The following is a 23,591-nucleotide window of genomic DNA, read 5'->3' as shown; positions in this document are numbered from 1 at the left end:
TCTACAATTTTCTACCGTTCTCCACAGTTAAAGAAGTATCTTTTGTCAATTAATCAATATTTAAAATAAAGGTTTTTGTAAAGACGGTGCTTTTCCTGGTATAATTCCTCTTTTATTTTTCTTATCACTTTTCACGTGTCCACTTCCTCGTGCTATAGGAGAAATGTCCTAGGACATTTCCTCAGATACCACAGTTTTTATTTATAGCTTTTATCATAATTTTCTAATCTCTCTGCTCGTGGAGATCTTCTCAAGTTCATCTCAATGCTAAAGCCACAACAAAACTTTATTTTTAATCATAAAAAGTGGAATTTATCTGGATAAGCTCTATCGATTTTATTTTCCTTGACAAACATGGGAATTTATTATGTATATTTATGTATATCGAAAATTGATCCGCGCCGGTGCCTTCGAGCAACAAACTTAAGATTTGTGCATACATGGCTATTTGAGGAAGCACATACCCACTTCCGTGACGATGAAGCACTCACGACTTCCCCAAAAGCTCCACGACAAAGTTTAACAGGTTGCGATTGTTTATGGGAAAAGTTTTCTCTCTAATGCGGAAGTTTATAATGTACATAAACATTTTCTCAATCACTGTATGGCCGCGAGGAATTCACAACGGAATTGTTTAATATTTGTCGTCCTCGTTAGTTCATGGCATTTAATTGATTTTCAATAAAATAGAATAATTGAGGATGTGGAATTTCCGGAATTTCAGGAAATTGAATGTTTGAAAATATTTACATAGTGTAGGTAATTAGTTGATGTTTTTATTATGTTTTTTTTTCTTTTCTTTCGCATCCCTCACCATCCTAAATAAATCTTCAGGATGTGTGGATAATGACGCACTTCCTGTATTGAAAAAGGACGATTTACTAAATAAATCTTTGTTGCTATGGGGAGAAAATTGTGTAACCTGAACTAGAATTTTTCTCTTGCATATTATTGGCGGACGCAAGATTTTAGTCGAAACTTTGAAAATTTTTTTCCATAGAATTTAAGCTTCGAATTTCAGCACCTTTTGTCTGTCAATATAAGCAATTTGAAGAATTTCGCCGCAATAACAGCTAATTAGGGAACCTTTTAAAATAAATTGGATTCAAAGTACCCCTACCGGAAGCCCAAAAATCATCTTTATTCTTCCACCATTATGGCCCATTGTTGTTGCTTGTCTAAATTTCTTTACAAGAGGTGATTAAATGGCGAAAAAAGTTTCGAAGAGAAGAAAGAAGAAAAATTGTTGAGAATTAAAATTTAAAGACACGGAGACTTTCTTTTTTTTTTTTGGGAGAGAATCAAAAGATTATTCCCTAAAGTTCAAGAACAAAAGGGATCCCTTTGAAGGGTCCAGTGGAGATGGTGTCTTGATGGGTTTTCATGTTATCACCGCACCCCTTGTTGTGCTCTCATGCGGAAGACGCCATTGAATTGCCAGATAAATAAAATTAATATTCGTAAAAGTTAAAAAGTCAACAATAAATAATTCGTAGGCGCTCGCTGGTGGTGTAAATATTTCGACAAGAGGGAGCGTTAAATAAAGAATATTTCCCCGCCGGGGGATTTTCATTGAGTATGCATACACGCGTGAGGTTATTTACACGAAGTAATCAGGGGGGAAATTTGAATTTTGGTACCGTTTAAAGTGCTCTAAATGAACTCAACGAAAAGGGAAATTTATTATTGAGTAACTATGCTTTAATATTTTCTGAGAGAATGGTAGATAAGTTTGGAAAAATTAGATTTTCAAATCTGTAGTAAATAGTTTTTTTTTTAATATTTGTTAATAATGTTACGTTAAGTAAATCGAGGGTTGGAAAATACACTATACTAAGTCGAGTTAGTATAGTATATTTTTAACGCATTTTTCGATTGTTTTTGATGTCCCTCATCTTCCCTCAAAAGGACAAATTCGAATATTTGTTCCCTACAAAGTTACAGCGAAAACTGTAAAAAAATTTACATAAGAAGCAATGTAAATCTCAAACTTCAAATCGCTCTCCTGAAAATCAACAAAAATGAGTTAGTATAGTATATTTTCCAACCTTCGAAATATAACGAAATGTTTTTTTTTTCAGTTTATTATTAAATTTTGTTGTTGTATTTTTATATGAAAAATATTATTTCAATAATTTTCACACGATTCCTTATAAAATATTTTCTATTTTCTGTTATAACTTTTATAATTCCATTAACTACATTTATTGAGGAAAAAGTTAGTCAGATATGTTTAATCAGTCAACAAATTAACTAACTTCGCACGATCTTAAAACTTATTCCATGGCTTTTAAGAGAAATTCTAATATGAAGGAAAGATTATTATAAATACGTTAAAAATGTTTCGTTAGGTATTTTGAAATTAACTTCATTTTTCCGTTCATTATCCTAAATATTTTAAGCAATTCCTTGACAATATTGTGACGTCCTATACGGGGGCGCCACAAGTGGGCTCTGGTCAACTCCCCCAGTAACCTCCACCCTCGTCCTCACTTTAACTACAGAGCACTTTCAGCTCGCAGCCACTCCCGACCCGACTGAGGCTGAGCTTCGACTAACTCTACTCTCTTCATCACTCTCCACTATTCTCTCATCTAATTACTCTCTCAGTGCTCTCCTACATTCTCTTGTGGATTCTCATATTCTCTCGCCTATTTGAGGATTTGTAACCTGGGCCAGAAGACGCTCGCCAAGGGGTGGGCAGGGCAGCCGTTACAGTTACCGCCAATCTAAAGGTACTTACTCTATGAGCAGGTTAATATTGGCTGGATAGTGAGTCGGGCGCTACAATATTTTCATTTTTTGTTATAATTTCCTTCAATTTCATTAACTACATTTATTAAGTAAAAAGTTTGCTAGTCAGAAATGTTGAATCAATCAACAAAAAATTAACTGACTTCGCTTCATCTTTGTCTATAAAAACGATAAAAACTTATTTCACGGTCTTCAAGGATATTTCTGTATAAAAGAAAGCTTATCCCATAGAATTCAACCTTCCCAATCCCATTTTCTTCAATCTTTGAAAATTTTTAAATTCCTTTGATATAAATTGAGGAAATATTAATTCCCATAGACAAGTTTTGGAAAACAAGCCTAATCTCATTTCTCTTCCATTCAGTGAGAAGTTCCACAGAAGCTTTCTTCGTATATTCTCGTAGAAGCTTTCATTAAATCAAAGTCATTAAGATGATTAGGAAAAAAAAGGAAAGTGAATGGAATGAATTGGAGCTTGATTATGGGAATTCATCCAGAGCGATGGGGTCCTTTAAGCTTACAAATATACAACCAACGTGGTAGACGTAGGGATGGTTAATTAGAGAATAACGTGCTATTTAGCCATACAATGGTTATGTTTTCTCTCAAATGGCCCAAGGTGAGCATCCACCTGGAAGATTTTTCCTCCTCCCCTCCCCCCGCTCCTCTCGTTTCCTCTCCGTACCCACCGTGCAAATAATATAAATGATTCACCGAAGATGTAGCAAAAATATTATATATAATGCAGAAAACGAAGAGAACACACACAATAAAATACAATTCATTTTGTAAGGGGCAGGAAAAATTATTTCAATTTTCCATCGTAGCTCCAATTGTGTAAGGTATGTATTCTTATTGTCTTTAGGAGTGAAAAGAAAATCTCAACACTGGAGTCTGCAAGAAATTGAGGTAAAAAGATGAATTTATTCATCACTCATGAAAAATTGCAAATTTTCTCTCATTCAGTCATATTAGGGGGACGAGGAGGGAGTTGAGGGGGAGGGAATAATTGAAAATTTCTCTCTGACTGAATTTTGCTTTGTGTACTCGAGCTGAGAAGAGCCCTCCTGAAAAAGGGAATTTCATTATAAAAGCGCGATGAGAGAACATCCTGAAGAGACTCGCATGTGGGATACTTGAATTACAAATTGTTTGGCAAATCCGTGCAATTTTACGTTAACCACGCCATACAAGGACTTCAAAACACAAACGCGGTATTCACTTAAAATTGAAGATTAACCAAATATGAGTTAGAATTCATTATTTGAAAGCAATGAAAAAGAAAGAGATGACTTCATTTTAAAATATTTAATTTTTGATTTAAATTTTTTGTACAAAATTGAAATATTACCCTATATTTTGCATATCTTAACCCTTCCTGTAAAAATCAAATCTCTTAAGGCATTTATTGAAAATTTTTATTTTTATACACTAGGATGATAAGCTATCCTACTGGGTTGTAGAGGGAACAATAGCATCGATAGGGCTATTGAGGATTAAATATTAATAAAAAATGGTTATAAGAATCAATTTAGACCCTAATAAGACAAAAGAATGATGTTAAATAGAATTTTTACATGTAAAAAAATGCATTACACTATGTACCGGCCGGGTAAAGTCGGTTACTTTATAATAAATCGTGTAAAAGTCAATTTTCAAGTTTTTAAGCTCTTCTAAATATGATTTATTAAGTCCATTGAGAATTTTGATTTTAATACGCTGTAATAAATTGTCACGGACTTGTGTGCTTGACATTTACCCGGCTGGTAATTTAAGATTTATTTACAGATTTTTCTACAGCAATGATCAATGATATTTTATAGATTTGATATACATAGGTTTTATATGAAATTTATACAAGATGGAATTTAAATAATTAGTACAAAATGAACCGAATAACTGTCTGACTAAAATAATAAAAAAGATTTAAATTTTATTTGAAAACATCGCAGCTCTTTCCACAACATCTATTGAACTTAATTTTTATTTTTTTTATATAAATATCTTGCAATTCTGTCTCAAAAGACATTCCCCAAAGTCGCAGTGATTTTTCTGCAGCATCTTTGGGTGTTTTGTAGAGAAAAAAAATTAAAGAAGAGTTGCATTTTGCGGTAAAAGAAGCAAAAATCAATAGCACTCGTTAGTAAATCTTTTCCGGTGGAGGAAGTTGCAAAAGGTTGTGAATTTTTGTCTCTTTATTCCTCTTTCATTTTGAAAGATCAAGTGTATTTTACAATGCAACGTCATTTCAGCACTTTCATCTTGACTTTTACTGCGGAAATGCTTTCCATGCTCCCCCCAAATCTTTGTACTTGCCAAACCATCATGTCTACGCGGGGGATGCCGAGGGAGCAATTCTTATACTTTCTCTGTACACAAGTAAATGATTTAAAGACTGTGCTGGAAAATTTAAGACAAATCCCCACAAGAGGGATATTTTATTCATTTTTGAGTGTGTTCCCCAAAAGAGATTTACGATAATGGCATGTGGGGTGCTAAAGGTGTTTATAATACCACCCCAAAGTAGAAGAATGTAGGAAAATAACTACGGGGAGGTGTGAATGAATTCGCATTAAATCTCTCTCTAAACAAAATTTTCCGGGAAATTTTTTTTAATCTATTTTGTAAAACAAAGGAAAATTTTAACACAGTTTTCAACAGAGCAAATGGTTCAGTCGCGTGAAAATTAAGCTCTGTTACGCACAATGGGTAAACAAAACATTTTGTATGTTCAGCTTCATAGGAATACATTTTGATTGATGTGTCAGGATCTTTGCTTTTCGTCTGATCACCTCCTTTTCGCCTGATTCTGTGAAAAAAAAAATCCAATCACACAGGCCTTCCAATATTGCGAGGGCTAAATAATAAAAAGTCGTAAGTCCATACGGGCGCCGTATGGACTTACGACCTTTTATTATTTAGCCCTCGATTGCTGCCAGTGAGCCAACAAAGAGGTTCAGTCATAATGAATTTCGCGAAAATTTTCCCACCTGAGCATGTCATGATGGAGCAGAGTGAATTAGAAATATCCATTTGTTTTTGGTCATGAAGTCACTGCGGTGTATGGACCCCCGCTGTACATTTGGTTGGCGAATAGAACAAATGAGAACATAACAACCCCTAAAGAATCATTCTTCTATACCTCCAATGTGGACGACCCTTCTCTCCCAGCGGAATCAATTACAATCCCTCGGTTTTCATTTTATTGCGATTAGAAACAGGAATAATATAAATTGCAGACATCAATCGAGGGGTTGGGGTGAATTTTGAGCACCTCCACCTCCCTTGTTCCCATACCCTCTACCGGGGTTGATTTCTCGCATGCGCAAGAAATAAGAGAGATTTGGCATTGTAAGAGAGTTGAGGGGAATGTAAGAGAGATTTTGGTGTGCAAGAGAGAGAATTGCAATGAGGGGTTGATTATTTGTGAATGAATTTGTAGCCCTTTTCGGAGGGGAAAAGGCCTTTTCCCCTCGTTTATGTGACTTTTCGTGAGCTTCCTCTCTTATGTAGGGGAGAGTAATTCTCACACATGCGCCTCATACAGCATGGCCATGTGGCGGCTATAAAAGGAAGAGCGCGAGGAAGTTACAACTCAGTCATTGGACGCCGCGCTTAACTATCGGAACTAAAAGAAGTGATACCAAGTTGTTTAGAGCCTACCATCCTTAGAAAAAAAAGAAGCAACAGCTCTCTTTGTGGGTTGTGTGACAAATTGAATTTCCTCCTTGGCAACATTATTCTGGAAAGGAAAATTTTCGTGGTGATTTAGAAAAGTGGTGCAAAGGAAGAAAATTAAATTCACAAAGTTTCCTTCTCTAAACGTGCTTTTTTGAGAGAATTTTCTGACAATTTATCTGAATTCAACAGTTTTTTTCTGCTTGGATATATCAGTGCCGTTGGGAATTTAAATTTGTGGGACAATGTAAGGAGGAATTCTCCTCCAGAGACCCCACCACTAGTGAAAATAAAGCTAACTAAGGACTCCCAAGAGACTCCTTAAACAGTGTGTGACTGTGCAAAAGGAACTCAAAGGACTAACTCAAAAAAAAAAAAACTAACCCAAAAGGACATTTATAGTCCAAGAGTGAGTAAAAAAAATTATCAGTGCTACTATTCAAAAGGAGAAGAAGGAAAAGGAAAAAAATAAAAATGTGGTGTGCTAAAGTATTCATTCTTGGCCTCATTCTGCAAGGTGAGCACATTTCAACTTATTGCTAAAATAAAAAAGGAAAAAAAAACGGGTCAAGTGGATGAAAGAAAAGTTTTCTTCCATTATACCGCGAAATCCCAATGAATCTCTTGGGTGAAAAATGAATTTTCTTCTAATGCTGGGTAAAAAAAAATTCAGGGGGTATTCAAAGTTATAGTCCGAAAGAACATCATTTTTCATACTCGCTACAAACCACAAAATACCACCTCACACCCCCAGCGACCCTTAAGGCTCTCCATGTCATCGAGTGTCCTCTTAGGGGATTCACATTTCCATTTTCTGAGCAACAACACACCCAATCCGGATGTTGTCATTCGATTCTGGTGGCGCCCAAAGCTCTCTCCCTGAAAAAAAAAAAAGATGGATGTTTCAATGTCTCAGGAAGTTTCTCAAGGCATCCATCATCGTTTCCTCCTCCACGCGCTTTGCCACCCTCACAAAAAATGAGAAGAATCTCTTGGGCCAATGACCACATCTTTACTTTAATTACCTTCGTTTTTTTTGTTGTAAGTTGTTGATTGGAGTCCTTTAAGATTTATTTTAAGGAAAACTCTACTCTAACTAAGAAATAGTAAAAAAAATAGGTAGATGATTTAAACCTTTAGTCTAACATCTGCATTCTGACTGAAACTTTGAGATTGATTCCGTTAAAAATCTTTTCTATTCTTTTCCCTATCTATTTGTGAGTTTTGATATTCTGTGGAATATACAAATTCTTTCTTTCTTTAGTCGAATCTTAATAGAAATATTGGGAGAATGGGGCTAATAAAGTCAGTAAAAAATCTATTAAACTATGAATGGAAAAGTCTCAAACCATTAACAATGAGCGATAATTTGGTGATGATCAGATCAGAATTTTAAAAGTAATAAAATAAGGAATTTAAAAAAAAATCGTTTTTCGATATTTTTTTTCTTTATGCGATTTTCCAATTCGTCAATTTTTCTCACTAGCTGGGTCGGTAGTATAAATCAAATGCAATTTCATATTTTTAACAAAACTTTAACCTTTTTATCGAAAAATGTGGTTGAGAAAATTGTATCTAAAATTCTCTGGTTTAGTGGTTATAAAAGCGAAATTTCTTGAAGCGAATTAACAGATGAGAAAGTTTGTTAGCAAAGTTAGCAACTTTACGCGGAAAATCTTTGCAAGTGACCGAAAATTCCATCTACTTAATTCGCCTCACTGTTAGCTAAAATTACCTGTTAACTTTCGAAAAAATCAAAAGCAAAAGACTTCAGGAAAAGCTCAAAAACTCATATTTGCCAGAAGAAAAATTTCTTGTCTTTCGGAAATCCTGCTGATTGAGATTTATGCAAATTGAAATTAAAGTCAATCATAACGCGTCCAGTTATAAGAGTTGGTGTCCCACAACGTGTAGAAGTTTGTTTATGCGTTGTAATGCGATTTGTGAGCAGAATTAGTAGACTTTCATTTTTTTTGTGAAATTCGGCAATTTGGTGGATAAAAATGGTCATATCTCTGGTTCTATAAGACCTACAGAAATTTTTTGACTAGTTTTGGAAAGGTATTAAAACAGGCTATAAATTGAGATAAATTTCAATAATTTTCAAGGTCACCTCCAGAACACAAAATGAAGATTTTTTTTACAAGAACATTTTTTGGCATTTTTCGTCTTGAAGAAATGGTTTTAGAAGTTTTTGATATTCTAGAAAGTTGTAGAGTTTTGCAAAACCTTTAATTTGATACCAAGTTGAGCGAAATCGGACAAGCCGTTCAAGAGATATGGTTCTTAGAACTTTTCAAATTCAAGAATTTTTCAAATGGCTATATCTTCTAAACGGCGACATAGATTTTCTTCATTTTCGGACTGGTGTAAGATATTGAGTCAGGCTACAACATATCAAAATTTAAAGGAAAACGATAACAGATGTTGGGAGATATGGCCCCTTAAAGTTAGGCAATTTTTGTTTTTATTTTTAGCGCCTCTTGCGGATGTTTTTGAAACTTGAAATGTTCTAGACAGTTGTAGGGCTTCCCAATACCTTTCATTTGATACCAAGATGGTCAAAATCGGTCAAGCCGTTCTCGAGTTATATCGAAAAAACACTTTTTGCTTTAGGCCGCCATATTTGCTAAACCGCTTGACCGATTTTCAAGTATGAATTGTTGATGAAAACGTCTCACTGAGCCCTACAACATACTAAAATTTCAGACCTCTAGCAATAAGGGAAGTGATTGATAGTATTTCAAAATGGCTGATGGCGGCCATCTTGGATTTTGAAAATGCGAAAAAATGAAATTTTACACCCACATTTCTATAGAAAACTTTAAACCGGAAGTCTCTATCAGTTACCGTTCTCGAACTATAAGGCAAAGTTTGGGCGACCGGCAGGACGGCCGGCAGGCCGGCAGGCCGGCCGGCCGGATCAAAAATTTTCCACCACCATTTTCGTTATGTGGGATGTCTAAAACGTGCTCATACCAAGTTTGAGCCCGATCTGAGGTGGTCGGTTTTTCCGACGATTACAATACTTGGTGTTGGCCACGAAGTGGAACACCAACTAATAGACCCGATTTAATTTAAATTAATATAAATAACTTTCTGAAAGAATTCTGACATGACAAAAATCTTTTATTTTTCTTTTGTAGTGTGATTATAGAACGATTTAAAGCATCTGTCAAAATATTACATCACTTTCAAATTTCAAGAAAAGAGAAAAAGTTTTTTTTTACAGAAAATTGACGGTTTTATTGCATAAAGAATATTTTTGAGAGAATTTAATTTTCAATTGGTATATGTAAATAATGATGAATTTTTAATAATTTATGTCGATTCTGTCAGAAAAAACCTGTTTTATATAAATAAAAGGGGTTAATTATTAATGCACAACGTTCTATCTCAACTCAATGGTGTACTCCAATATTTAATTAATAAAGAAAACATTATTTAATATTTTCAAATAATTCAATTTTCATAAAAATATCCCAGAATTCATTTTGAATTCGCATTTTTTTTAAATTTATTATTGTTAAAATCCCTTTGATATATGAGTTTGAGTTTCTTATATTTCAGTTTTAATTGCTCATTGAAGTTTTTGGGCGAACTATAGGGGTGGCCGGGCAAATAAAGTTACTTAAGGGTTTGGAAAAGCCTAAAATATCATATTTTCTAGCTAGATAGAACAAAATGATCTGAGAAAGAGTTATAGGGCAGTAAATTTCCTAAAAAAATGAGCTATATATATTTTTTGGAAAATATGATATTTTGAGCTTTTTCTAAACCCTTAAGTGATTTTTTTAACCCCGGTCTTCCATACATATTAAATCTATTTCATTTAAGCTCATTTCCGGCATCATCGTCGGTACAAATTAGCAACAAAAAACTCGTGAAATATCTAATAGGAAAAGTTGCGTTTTGTATCCGAGTTTTACCATAGATAAAATAAAATTTTCCACAGCAATGCACCCAAATGCAGGTATTTGTAGCTGAGCAGATAGCAGAAGCTTCTTGAGGTTTTCTTTAAATCAATTTTGTGTCCTACATATCTCAAATTGAAACGTGATCTGTGTCAAGCCACATTGGTGAGGCTCTATAACATCCAATCTGGATTAAATTGGATTTTCTCCCTGGACTGACATTCAACTAGAACATTGCAACGTACACTATTGTACGTACACATATTGATATTGTGCAGGTTAAATCTTTGCCCTGGAGGAAGTAAAATGTCAATGAAGATCCTTTAGAAAGCTTCTCAATAATCTCCATTGAAACCGTATTTCCATTAAGTACCTCAAAATCCTCTATTTTGCTTTATGCAGCTGTAGGATGCAGCTAGTATTATTATGCTCTTCAATACAGTGTTGATAAGAAAAACAAAAAAAGGGAATATATTTTAATGTGTTTTATTTGATTTTTTGAAAAATTCTCAGAGAATCTCCCTCAATGGTTTTTTTTTTTATAAATAAATTCTCACACTCTTTTATTTTTTTTGTAAAGATCTTATAATGTTTAGGAAATAATTGACAGCACCGAAAGAAAATTTTAAGCTAATAGAAACTTTTCACCTGGGAAAACAAGGATTTTTTTTGTCATGCTAGTTTTTTTTTCTACATGATATAATGAGTTTTCTTTCTGAGTATGCAAGGCAAGGAAAAAAAAACGGAAATAATCTATGAAAAAATTGGGAAAAGGAAAATATTTTCAAACATTCCAGGATTTTCCATCTCACATATTAGTTTAGGTACTATTTGTATCCAACATAATTCAGCTAAATAAATTTAATATTAGTTGGTATATTGAATTTCGTTATTTGTAAATCTTATGGGGTAAATGATTAACTACAAGTGAGTCGTAGTTCAGTTTTCTTGAATGTATTGATAAATATAAAATTGAATTTTTCCCTTTTACTCTTGCATGCTTTTCCCCTCGATTTCCTATTTTCAACGAAAATTGAATGATGAAATTTTCTTGTGAACAGACAAGTCCTTTTTCTCCAAAAAAAAAAAACTATAAATCTCTTGCATTTTGCTTTGTTATTTTCTCTCAATGTTTTGGCATGGACTATGAGAGAATTTTCTTTCTTACAATCCTACTATTCTTCCATGGCACCGATATGCCATCAAATGTAAAATAATTCCAATTCTTCTGTGGTCTTGCTGTTCCTTAGAAAAACATTCTTTTCATTTTTCTCTATGAATGTATATGGGAAAAATGACAGGAGAATTGTGAAAATTTCAAAATAAATCCCAATTGAATTCCTTTCTCACTTCCAATGTTGACTTTTCATGGGAAAAGCAGAAAGATTTATTGGACAAACACTTTTCCTTTATTCTTTTCAAATGCTCGCACGAATCCTCTTGAAGTTGGACGTTGAACCTTATACTGGGGGAAATGGGGATAAAAGAAATTCCCTTTCGAATGTACAAAGTGCTGTTAAATATTTTACGTTTTTTCTCTTCATTTTAATGAATGCTAATGTCAATGGGCTCGTATTTTATGTGCGTGCTACACATCAGACCTCATTAAGAGAGATATGTCGCCCCATTCATACCCGCATTCAATGGCATCTGCTCACACCAAAAGACTCAATGTCATACACAATATAATTTCATCTTCAACATTTTGCTTAATGATTTTTTAACTTCTTCTCACACGGTGTGGGCGGGAGAAAATTATTGCGTGGGGGAGTCGAGCTAAGATTCTTTGAACATACCCCTATTATCAATGAGCAATGTTTAACACCACTGTGCCTCTTTATTTATCAAATTTAACTGAAGAGAGAAAGGAAATTTTTAGGCAAGAAAAGAGCTTCACTAAATTTAAACGTATATTCTAATGAATGAGGACTAATTTTCAAAGCAAAATATAGGGCCTAAAGGGCCTAAATATATTTTAAACCAGATATATTTTGGGTATCAAAATTGAACATGAACTTTGAATAAAGGCACCACCAGTTTGATGGTGTGAGTTGTTCTGGATCTAAAGTGGAGCCTAATTTATTATTGAGCTGAATTATAGTTTTTAAAATCTTGCTTAACATTTAAAAATATTAAATATAGCTGAACCATTTTTGCTTTTTCTAAATGTGTGAGCTTCGTTGTAAAATAAATTCAAATATAATAGTATATATATATACATATATATATATATATAAGTAGTGAGGGCAATTAGTTTCTCATTTCATTCATTTTGTTTTCAATCATTTAATCCTCTTAAAAAAATGTAATCAGAAAATTGGAAAACTTGATGATGAACTCCTATTAAAAAATGAAGAAAATTAATTTCTTTCTTCATAAACATCTCTCTGAGAAAATCCTTTTAGAGTCGCACGAACCATTGATTAATTGCTAATTAGTTAGTAGTTTTAAAAATAATATTTATGCAAAAAATATAGAGATCATATTGGACCAATTAAAATAAACTACTGCCAATTATTATTTTCTTTTAGTATACCAATTAAATGGCTATTAAGTCCTTCAAAAATACTTTATTACAAACTCGTTATAAGTGGAAATAATTAGCAGGAAAATGCATGAAAATCTCACTCAAGAGTGAATCTATCAGATTTTTTTTCGTGTTTTGCAAACAACAAGAGGAATCATGCACTTCCTGGTATTTTCTGAAAAGCCAAGAATATTTTCTAGGAGAATACTATACGAAATGCATAATAGGGGAGTTAATTTTTTTTCTAAGAATTAGTTGGTGTTCCACTTTGTGGTTTACACCAAATATTTGAATTATGTCATTCAATGATTTCACAAATTTGAGACTCCCCTTAAGGACTTAATATATGTACGTTTGTACATACTTTGCTTATGCCTTTTTTCTATTTTCTTTCTTCTAATTTTAAAGGACTTTATTCGTTTTTAATTTTTTTATTTGGGAATTTTCTCTGACTCACAAACTGTGAGCACCTTAAGGTAATTTCGACAAATTTAGGAATTCCCCTTAAACTTTTGCAATGAAAATAAAAGATTAGCATAATATATAAAAATGTACATGGTAAGTTTCACTTACGGGCTGTGATTCTTCCTTCAGAGGCCAAGTTAAATATATGTAAATGCAAAGTCTAATAGATAGCTGCAGAGTATGGATTAATCAGAAAAGGGAATGTACTGGTAAGTTTCACTTACGGGCTGTGATTCTTCCTTCAGTGATCTGTCTAAGTGTGATATTTGATATAAGTTTGGTGGTGCAAACTCTGGGGGAAGGCTAACTCGCGCATTGGCTGTGATTCGTGGCGCGAGTCATCCTTCCCCAGAGTTTGCACCACCAAACTTATATCAAATATCACACTTAGACTGACCTCTGAAGAAAGAATCACAGCCCGTAAGTGAAACTTACCAGTACATTCCCTTTTCTGATTAATCCATACTCTGCAGCTATCTATTAGACTTTGCATTTACATATATTTAACTTGGCCTCTGAAGGAAGAATCACAGCCCGTAAGTGAAACTTACCATGTACATTCCCTTTTCTTATTAATCTATACTATGCTATATATATTTTACCGTTATATTTTAATTTGCATTTACATTTATATTTATATACCTTATATATAAGGCGCCCCGCTTCGCGGGGCGCCAAATAGTTAGCGTACTAATTAAACATGCAACTATATATATTTATATTTTACCGTTATATTTTACTCTGCATTTATATTCATATACCTTGGCGCCCCGCTTCGCGGGGCGCCTAAGAATTTGCGTATTAATTAAATAAATAATTAAAACCCTTATATCTCCTGAACGGCTCCATAGATTTTCTTAAATGACCTATCGTTGGAAAGGTCTTGACCTCAGCTATAACATACTGAAATTTTAACGAAATGCATAACACAGTTTTTGAGATATTTAGACTTAAAAATTCTGGATATGCAAAATATTGACTTTACGGCCTCTTGCGGTCATTTCTCGAAATTGCAATGTTCTAGACATTTGTAGGGCTAAACGAAACCTTTTATTTGCGCTTGAGTTGATCAAAATCGGACCTGTAGAACCCGAGATATTACATGCTAACTTTGGAAGGCTATATCTCGAGAACGGCGACATAGATTTTCTTCATTTTTGGCATGGAGCTAGATAATATAGTCAGCTATAACATATTAAAATTTGAAGAAAATGCATAGTGCAGTTTCCGAGATATTCATCGAAAACTCATCGAAAATTTTGTTTTTGATTTTTGGCCCCCTAGCGGTCACTTTTGGAACTTCCGATGTTCTAAAGAGTTGTAGGGCTTGTTGAGATCTTTCGTTTGAGCCCAAGTTGATCAAAATCGGTCAAGCCGTTTTCGAGTTATAACCGATTTTCGATGAAAAATTGTGACGGCCATATTGGCTAAACGGCTTGACCGATTTTTGAAAATGTGGCATCGTTGGAAAGATCTTGATGGCCCCTACAACATATCAAAATTTCAGACCTCTAGCTATAATAGAGCCTGAGATATAGCGAAAACAAAATTTAGGGGTGTTTCAAAATGGCGGACGGAGGGGTGGGGGGGTGGATTTGACCTCACCATCAGATGACATCAGGTCGATATACTAACTTTGCCGTTGACCGCAAGTCTCTATCTTTTACCGTTCTTTTGTAATTAAGCTTCAAACTACGGCCGGCCGGCCGGACGGCCGGACGGCCGGACGGCCGGACGGACGGACGGAAAAAAAATTTTTGACATACGTTTTTTGGAATGTGGGGACCCTAATTCGTGCTCATACCAAGTTTGAGCCCGATCGGACAACATTGCATTTTAGGTGGTACACAGAAGCTGTGCTATTCTTTTCTTCGAAAGAATCACAGCTAAAAAATATTATGTTTATGTGACACCAATACACTGATAAACTAATCAAATGCTCGATCCGAATTTTTTTCATGCAAAAGCTTACATCAAATTAAATTATAAAATTGCCTTTAATATCTTTTTCTATATTATCCCCATTGGATATAAAAAAAATTATAATTTTCATGCGCTTGAAAGTACCGCAAAAGAAAATCGATTTTCTTAACCTTTCCTACCGCAGATGGGGATTTTCTCACCTCGATGTTCATCACTTTGGGCCATTTTCTCACTCTGATTTTATCCTCCCCAGAGAGATGAAGATTTTATTAATTAAAGTCATGATGGGAAAAGCAGGAAAAACATTTCTGCGAAGGAAATATAAAGCCTGGCTTACCGGTCTGAAGGTACTGCGTGGGTGAAAGCTAACTGTGGGGCATTTTCCGCAAAAGGTGAATGGAGAAAAATCGCCGGCGATAATGAAACGTTTCACTTTAATACGATTCGTATTGATTTTTTTTCCTCTGTAAGCTCTGTGGACACATTGAAGTCCTTTGAGGAAATTCTCCCACCACCCCCTACGCATACACAAAGGGTGTGGGATTAATCAGGATTTATTGTGAACCACTCCCGCAACACACCTCGTCGGATGAGTCACGGTGTGGCTTCCGGAAAGAGCACGTGCCTGCCGGTTGCATCTTCGATTGGTACAAATTGTCCAATTTCCGGTGCCACAGCATGCTAGCTATGTGTACTCAAATAGCACAGAATGGGTGGTAGTGGGTGGAATGTCAAACTATTGAGTTGTCTCCCATGGGAATGTGATGCTCTTGCCCCAGGAGTGGCTACTTAACATTCTACACCACACAGAGACGTACGCAATGTCACCATTTCTCATCTGGCACTCCGCCCCATGGCAATAAAGCCACATCCATCCGCGTCCGTACAACACCCCTTCCTCTTTCCTTTTCTTCAACCCCCACCCACTCATGGACTTTCTCGCACACAAAGTATTCACAATGTGGTGAAAATTTCAAAATTTACAAAATTTTACTTGGAAAAGTTATGCAAAAATTTCCATGTAAGAATATCTGTAACGTCGGAAAAATCTTTCCAATCATATTTAAGAGTTATTTAATAAATTTTGAATCAAAAATCTAATTTTGCTCATTCTTAAGTTTTTGTTTTATCTTAAAGAAATTTCGAACGAATAATTGCTCTTTTATAGACGGAATAAAATTTTTTGAAGGAGTTTGTAAATTCTGTTGTAGAAGAAATCATCAAAATCATTGCGATAGGGAAGGTTTTAGGGTGTGTAAACACCTCTTGAATGTTCAGAAAGTACAGACTCTTCATAACATGATAAGAATTAAATTAAAGAAAAATTAAATAAATTTATAAAGGGATTTTAAAATGTTTTAATCAATTAATGGAAAAATATGTCAAACGGTAGAAAGAAAATGTCAGAAGGTAAAACAAACGTCAAAGGTTAGGAAGAAACGTTTTTATTGAAGACAAACGTCTAACTTTTAGTAGAAAAAGCCGAATAACATTAAACGTTCTACAATATATTATGAATCCGGAAGAAATCCAATTGGATTGCTGTTAACAGCCGTGCAGTCTAAAAGAGGAAGAAAAAAAAGAAGCGCCGATATAAGAGAATGTCAAAGATTTGTAAAGCAATATCCAGTCGTTTTTTAAGTCAATTTTAAAGGTTTTTTTTTTAAATTAATCCCAATTCACCCTAAGGTCTTTGCAATTTTTAATGCCTTTCTATTAAAAATAAATAAATAAAAGACACTTTTTAATATATTTTTAGCTGTTAAAAAAAAGAAAGGGCGAGAAATATTAGAAATAAATCACATTTATGTCTTCTTAGAATTTTATGTTTCTTTTATAATGAAAAAAATTGTTAAACATAAATGGAATTTTCAGCGAAAATGGGTTAAGATGTGATTAAAATATATAGAAAGATTCTTCTTCAATTTATTTTCTTTTTTTCGACATGAAATTTTCACGAAATATCAGGCGAAATGTTGCGGAATGAGCTTTACGAGGACTTGAAGGAGGAACTCAATGTGGAGAAGGATGTATTTTAGCAAGCACACCACGTTGAAAATTGATGTGTAAAACAGGCAAATGCGGAGAAATTGAAATTCTTCCTCATCCTTCTGGCATGGATAGTTTCCTCTCGGGGAAAAAAAAATACAACGCTCAGCAATGGGATTTGAGTGGTTGGGGTATCAAAAGCACACCGATACGGGGCTACCGTATGAGGGAAAAGGAATCCCAGCCGTATGTCAACGATTTCCCCATTGTATGTGGCAACATTCCCACGCCCATCGAGCTTGTTAAATTCATTCAATTTCAAACCGAACCGCAGAAAATTCCAATTTATGTCACGGATGTCACTCGACACACTCGAAAGTGAGGAACTCTTATCTCGCTGCCACCACTGTCGATCATTCCATCATCCTGACAACCTGGTCTGCTTCCCCCAACACACAGACACACACCAAATCCCGCGTTATTAATTTATTCCCACCCCCGCATGGAAGATCCGGGGAGAAATCAAATGATTTTCAGGGAATTTTTTGTTGTTGTGTTCCTGAATAAATTGGTGACAAATGGAATTATTCAGTTAGCATAAAAAGTATGTGGGGAGATGTGATTTTTTCGCGTATGTTTCCATCTACAGAAAAATCAGGGAGGTTTACATTTTATTCTTCGGTTCATATTTCGGACTGATAGAGGTACAAAAAAGCTGAAATGAAATTTTCTAAATTTTTTCCATGAAGATATTTTTTTAAAACGACTTAAGTAAGTTCTAAAAAAAACTCTAAAATCTGTAATATATGACTTCCGAAATTCTGAACAAGTTTAAAAATTCAAAAAGTTTGAAAATTATAATTAAATTTAAAATCCTTTGACTCTTGAATTCATAATGAACTTTTATTTAATTAAAAATTGAAAACAACCCCTTAAATATTTATTTTGTTGTGGATATTTTTTCCTCTGTCTCATCTTTAATTTAAAATCTCTAAATTAAATAATGAGTAGATAAAGTGCTGAAATATTCAAAATGTCACCCCCCAAATGGAAATAAAGCGAAATGCTAGAGAATTGTCCGGAAAGTCATTTAATTGCTGCATTAATTGAATTTCTTCATACGTCATTGTGACAGGCAAGTGACAGCATCCATTGAGAAATTACTCTCTGAATTATTTTAAGATTTACTAAATCCCTGCTTGTTTGAAGCCAATTGGCTAATCTCATTTTATCCAGGGTGCTGCGGGTACTGGTATTCCAGTGAGCTAACTTTCCCGTAGCGCATACCTTGGAAGTTATCGCTAAAAAATCTTCACGTCGCATAAGGGTGTGGCAGGGTGACGTGTCAGACTAGCGATATAGGTAGTCTTGACAGCTCCCATTATGTCTAACCTCAATGCCGGCGAAGGAACTTCATCGGATTCCTTGACTGCCGGATATGTTCCTGATGCTCCCATGAAAGACCTCACGCCCTCGGCTGATGCCTCTATGAAAGATCTCATGCCCACAACACCCTTAACTGGAGCTGATATTTATAAAAAAGTCGCGGCTGTTAAGCGAAAGAGAAGCCCTAAGCAGAGCAAGCAACTCCCCCAAACTACGGAAAATTCTTCGAGCCCTGTGCCCACTAGCAACAGGTATGACGCACTGGGGGATCCCCAAAATGATCAGACGACCCGTACAGAGAGTACAACGCGCAAAGAGAAACCTACCCCCCTATTTGTAAGGGGATTAGAAACCGTATCGTCCTTGCCACAATATATTTCCGAGATGGGAATTACTCAATTTGACGTGAAGATTCTCAAAAATGGACACGAAGGAAAACTTCAATTGTTTGACGTACCGGACTACCGTAAAGTCCAGGCTAAATTTCTTAAAGACAAGATTCCCTATTTTACTTTTCAACTCAAGAGCGAACGATCCCTGAGGGCTGCACTTAAGGGATTGCACGCGGGAATTTCAACCGATGATATTAAAACCGGGCTGGAAAATCTCGGATATGCTATTCGTGATGTCACTAATGTCAAAAACCGCTCAGGTGAAAAGACAGGTGTATTCATGCTCGACCTTGAGATGACCCATGATCATGGACAAGGGCCACATCCTATCTATAAACTTACCAGATTCATGCATATGGTTGTTCGCGTAGAAGAGCCCCACAAAGTAAAGCAACCACTTAGATGTCACAACTGTCAGGAATATGGTCATTGTAAAAACCGATGCAAACTTTCCGCGATATGCGCAATATGCTCCGAGAAACATGCAACATCATCATGTACTAAAGACAAAAATGACCTCAACATGAGACGATGTAACAATTGTGGGGAGCAGCACACGGCCAGTTGGCGTGGATGTAGAGTTTACAAGGAATTTAAAGAGCGGATGACCCCAAGACAGAGGCGTGAGGGTAGAAATAGGGTGACTCAGCAATCAGAGCCCATAGCCCATACTAGTGGCTCTAGTTTAAGGGACAGTCGTACTTTCGCGGATGTCACGAGAAATGTAAATGCCACTGACACTCCGCCCCAAAACAATGCGCAAATGACCGGAGATGGAAACATAGTTCAGCTGATGATTTTGATGCAAGGAAATATAAGCGCCCTCCAGGCTAACATGTCAGAGATTATTAAGAAACAGAGTGTCCTAGAAGAGAGTATTGCCCGTCTCTCGGAATTAATGTCCCGTCTTATCAAGTAATGTCTTGTCAACTAAAGATAGCAATTTGGAATGCGAATGGACTCTCCCAACATAAACTGGAGGTCCAAAAATTTCTTGCCGACCATGATATAGACGTCCTTCTTGTGTCGGAAACGCACTTTTCCTCCAAAAACTATTTTGCAATAAGAAATTATATTACCCTCGACACTAAACATCCGGACGGTAAAGCCCACGGCGGCACAGCTGTATTGGTGAAACGTACCCTCAAGCACTGTGAAATAGGAAAAGTCAGCCACAAGCATCTCCAAGCTACATGTGTTGAAGTCTCCACAGGATGTGGACCTTTATGTTTGTCTGCAGTGTACTGTCCACCCAGATTCTCTGTCAAATCTCACGATTTTTCGGCATTCTTCAAGACGCTAGGGGAGCGATTTTTGGCCGGGGGTGACTTCAACGCAAAACACCCTTTCTGGGGGTCGAGGCTCGTAAACCCTAAAGGGAGACAATTGATGGAAACGATCAATAGGGATAAATTGATGTGCTTTTCAACTGGACAACCCACCTATTGGCCGAGTGATCTTAGGAAAATCCCGGATCTCATCGATTTTGCCGTGGCAAAAAATGTCAATCATTCGTGTGTGAAGGTGGAGCCATGCTTCGAATTATCATCTGACCACAGTCCAATTTTGTTGACAATCGCAACAAGACCGCTGGATGTCCCTCGGCCTGAGATTCTCACCAACTCACGCACGAGGTGGGCAACATATAGAGAGATATTGGAGAGAGGGTGCTCACTGGATGTCTCTTTGAAAACAGCTGATGAGATAGAGACGGCAGTCGGAAGTTTTACGAACATGATGATCGATGCGGCGAAGTTAGCAACTCCCAAACCGCCAGCCAATTCAAATTCAAAACCACCAACGGCTCACTTTCCCGATTCAATTGACGTTCTCATTAGAGAAAAGAGACAGGCAAGGAAAAGATACCAAGAGGTTAGATCTGTGGATGCGAAGGCGGAATTAAATAGACTCACAAAAAGAATTCAACGGGCTATGAAGGCTCACAGGAACGGGCAGTTTGAAAGCTTTTTAATGAATTTATCACCCCGGCCCGACGGTGGAATGCATTCTCTTTGGAAAGCGGTGAGAGGCTCGAAGAAACCCAAGATATCCCAGCCTCCTTTGAGATTAGACGATGGGGGTTGGGCCCGCAGAGATGATGAGAAGGCACAGCTGTTTTCATCGCACCTGACCTCTGTGTTTCAGCCGCATCCTGGTGACCAGTCAGAGGACCCTCCCGCCCGGGATAATTCTCCCTCCAGTCTATCTGTTGAGGTGGAGAGGGTGAAGATAAAGCCCAAGAACGTTGAAGTGGTTATCAAAGCGATAAACATTAAAAAAGCACCGGGATGTGATCTAATATCGGGCAAGATGATAAGGGAGCTCCCGGAGGTCTGTATCCGATTACTGACATACATCATTAACGCTGTCTTGCGAGTTGGATATTTTCCTGCCCAATGGAAAACGTCGATTATCAAAATGATTCCGAAACCAGGGAAAGATGACACCCTGGTGTCATCTTACCGCCCCATAAGTTTGCTTCCGATTCTGTCCAAGGTCTGTGAGAGGGTCATTTTGGGGAAGCTGATGCCCCACCTCAGGGATCATGTGATGCCGGACCATCAGTTCGGGTGTAGGGCGGCGCACTCAACAGTCCAGCAGGTCCATCGAATTGCCAACATTGTCCAGTCTGCCCTGGACAAAAAAATGTACTGCTCTGCAGTGTTTTTGGACGTGGCACAGGCATTCGACCGCGTGTGGCATGGAGGGCTGTTGGAGAAGATCCGAATGTACGTGCCGAAATATTACTACAATTTTTTCGAGTCTTATCTGTCGGAGAGGAGGTTCAGAGTCAAACATAACTCGGCGGTGTCCGAGTTGTGCAATATCAATGCCGGCGTCCCTCAAGGGAGTGTGATGGGACCGGTGTTGTATATGATCTACACTTGTGATGTCCCCACCTCGAGGTATGTCTCAACAGCTACCTTCGTCGACGACACTGCCATCCTCTCTACCCACAAGAATCCCAACACAGGATCGCGTGAGCTCCAGGGGCATCTGGATGATGTTGCGAAATGGCTGAAGCGCTGGCGGATAAAAGTGAATGAGGGAAAATCGGCCCACATTTCCTTCACTCTTGGGAGATCAAATTGTCCGGCTGTGAGTCTCAATGGGAAGCAGATTCCAAGGGAGGATAACGTGAAATACCTTGGCATCCACTTTGATAGGAAATTGACGTGGGGGCGGCACGTGCAAGCAAAAGCCAAACAACTGAAAATTATGCACTCAAAGTTATACTGGCTCCTAGGGAGACACTCTAAAGTGTCCCCCTCAACGAAGCTCCTCATCTACAAGGCAGTGCTTAAACCGATCTGGACGTATGGTGTTCAGGTCTGGGGATCCACAAGCAAGTCCAACCTCAGTGTCCTCCAACGTTTCCAGTCAAAAATTCTCAGAAGCATATCCCACGCCCCGTGGTACGTTCGAAATGAAATTATCCACAGAGACCTTGGCGTCGCGACAATTCCGGAGGAGATCACTAAAATGTGCAAGAAGTACAAAAAGAAAATCTGCGAGCATCCCAACAAACTAGCGAAATCCCTGCTGGATCGGAAGATCTACAAGCGTCTCAAAAGAAGTGATGCCACTGACCTCTCGTCTAGATGGGAGGCTGGATCCAGAGTGTAGTGTTCTGGGAGGTGAATTGTATGGCAGGAAGCAAAGGTGGACTGTCTTATGTGCTGTATTGAAGTGTTGTTATGTGTGAGTTTTATTAAATATCCCTATGTACATGTGGATAGGAAATAAAGTATGCCATATGGGTCGTTAAAAAAAAAAAAAAAAAAAAAAAAATTGAATTTCTTCTTCGCCCCCATGCCCTGTAGCACTTTGAGCGACATGGTACGCAGAAATTTTTAATTTATTTCATTAATTATCTCACAGATTCTCTCCCTTGTGGAATAGAAAGAGAAAAAAAAAACATTCATTGGTGCAGGGGAGATGTGAAAGTGACGGATAAAATTTTTAGTAGGTACTATAAAAATTATTTGAATTTCTCTTTAAATGCGTTTTACTTGGATGTGGAGAAAGATGAATGCGATGGAAACAGACAGAATTTCTTGGAATTATCTTCTATAGAAGATGGGGAAGGGGGTTTAGTTGAGAAACTAAATTCCTATCAAATGAGACAGTGAAAAAAAAAAATAACGAAAAGGATTTTAAAAAATTTCCTGCATGATTTTCCTACAAGTTTTTCTTTAAATATATTACTGAATTTTCTCTCTTTAAATATCGCGGAAATACTTTGTTATTGTATCAAAATGAAGATTAAAAACTCTGATCGAATTATTGACACATTGTAATAGGACATTTTAAGGACAAAAATGAGGTACAATGGGGGCGTGGTTTTCTAGTAAATATCTTTCTATTTTTACCAACTAAAGTTAAAATATCTTTGGCACTTCTTAAATATTTTTTTTTACCCTTTACAAGATAAAAAAATTGATTGGTATGTATCGCTATGAACACGATATTGAAGAAATGTGCATAGATTCCTTTTAAAGCACAGCAAAGAACAGCTTCTATATCTTTTTTTTTTGCATTTCATTGTAAATATATCGTTTC

General features: G+C 36.4%; 1 protein-coding gene across 2 annotated transcripts in view; it reads left to right on the top strand.

Annotated features, from left to right (window-relative positions):
• Positions 1–6,351: 6,351 nt before the first annotated feature.
• Positions 6,352–23,591, top strand: part of LOC129796306 (lachesin-like) — a 28,709-nt gene continuing 11,469 nt past the window's right edge. For both annotated transcript variants that reach the window (XM_055838118.1, XM_055838117.1), the window contains exon 1: positions 6,352–6,949. In XM_055838118.1, coding sequence (XP_055694093.1) covers positions 6,907–6,949 — 43 coding nt within the window. In that variant the 5' untranslated portion in view covers positions 6,352–6,906. The remainder of the gene's footprint in view (positions 6,950–23,591) is intronic.

The sequence above is a fragment of the Lutzomyia longipalpis genome, chromosome 4, assembly GCF_024334085.1.
Source record: "Lutzomyia longipalpis isolate SR_M1_2022 chromosome 4, ASM2433408v1".
Classification (NCBI taxonomy): Eukaryota; Metazoa; Arthropoda; class Insecta; order Diptera; family Psychodidae; genus Lutzomyia; species Lutzomyia longipalpis.
This window is presented reverse-complemented; position numbering and strand designations above follow the sequence as displayed.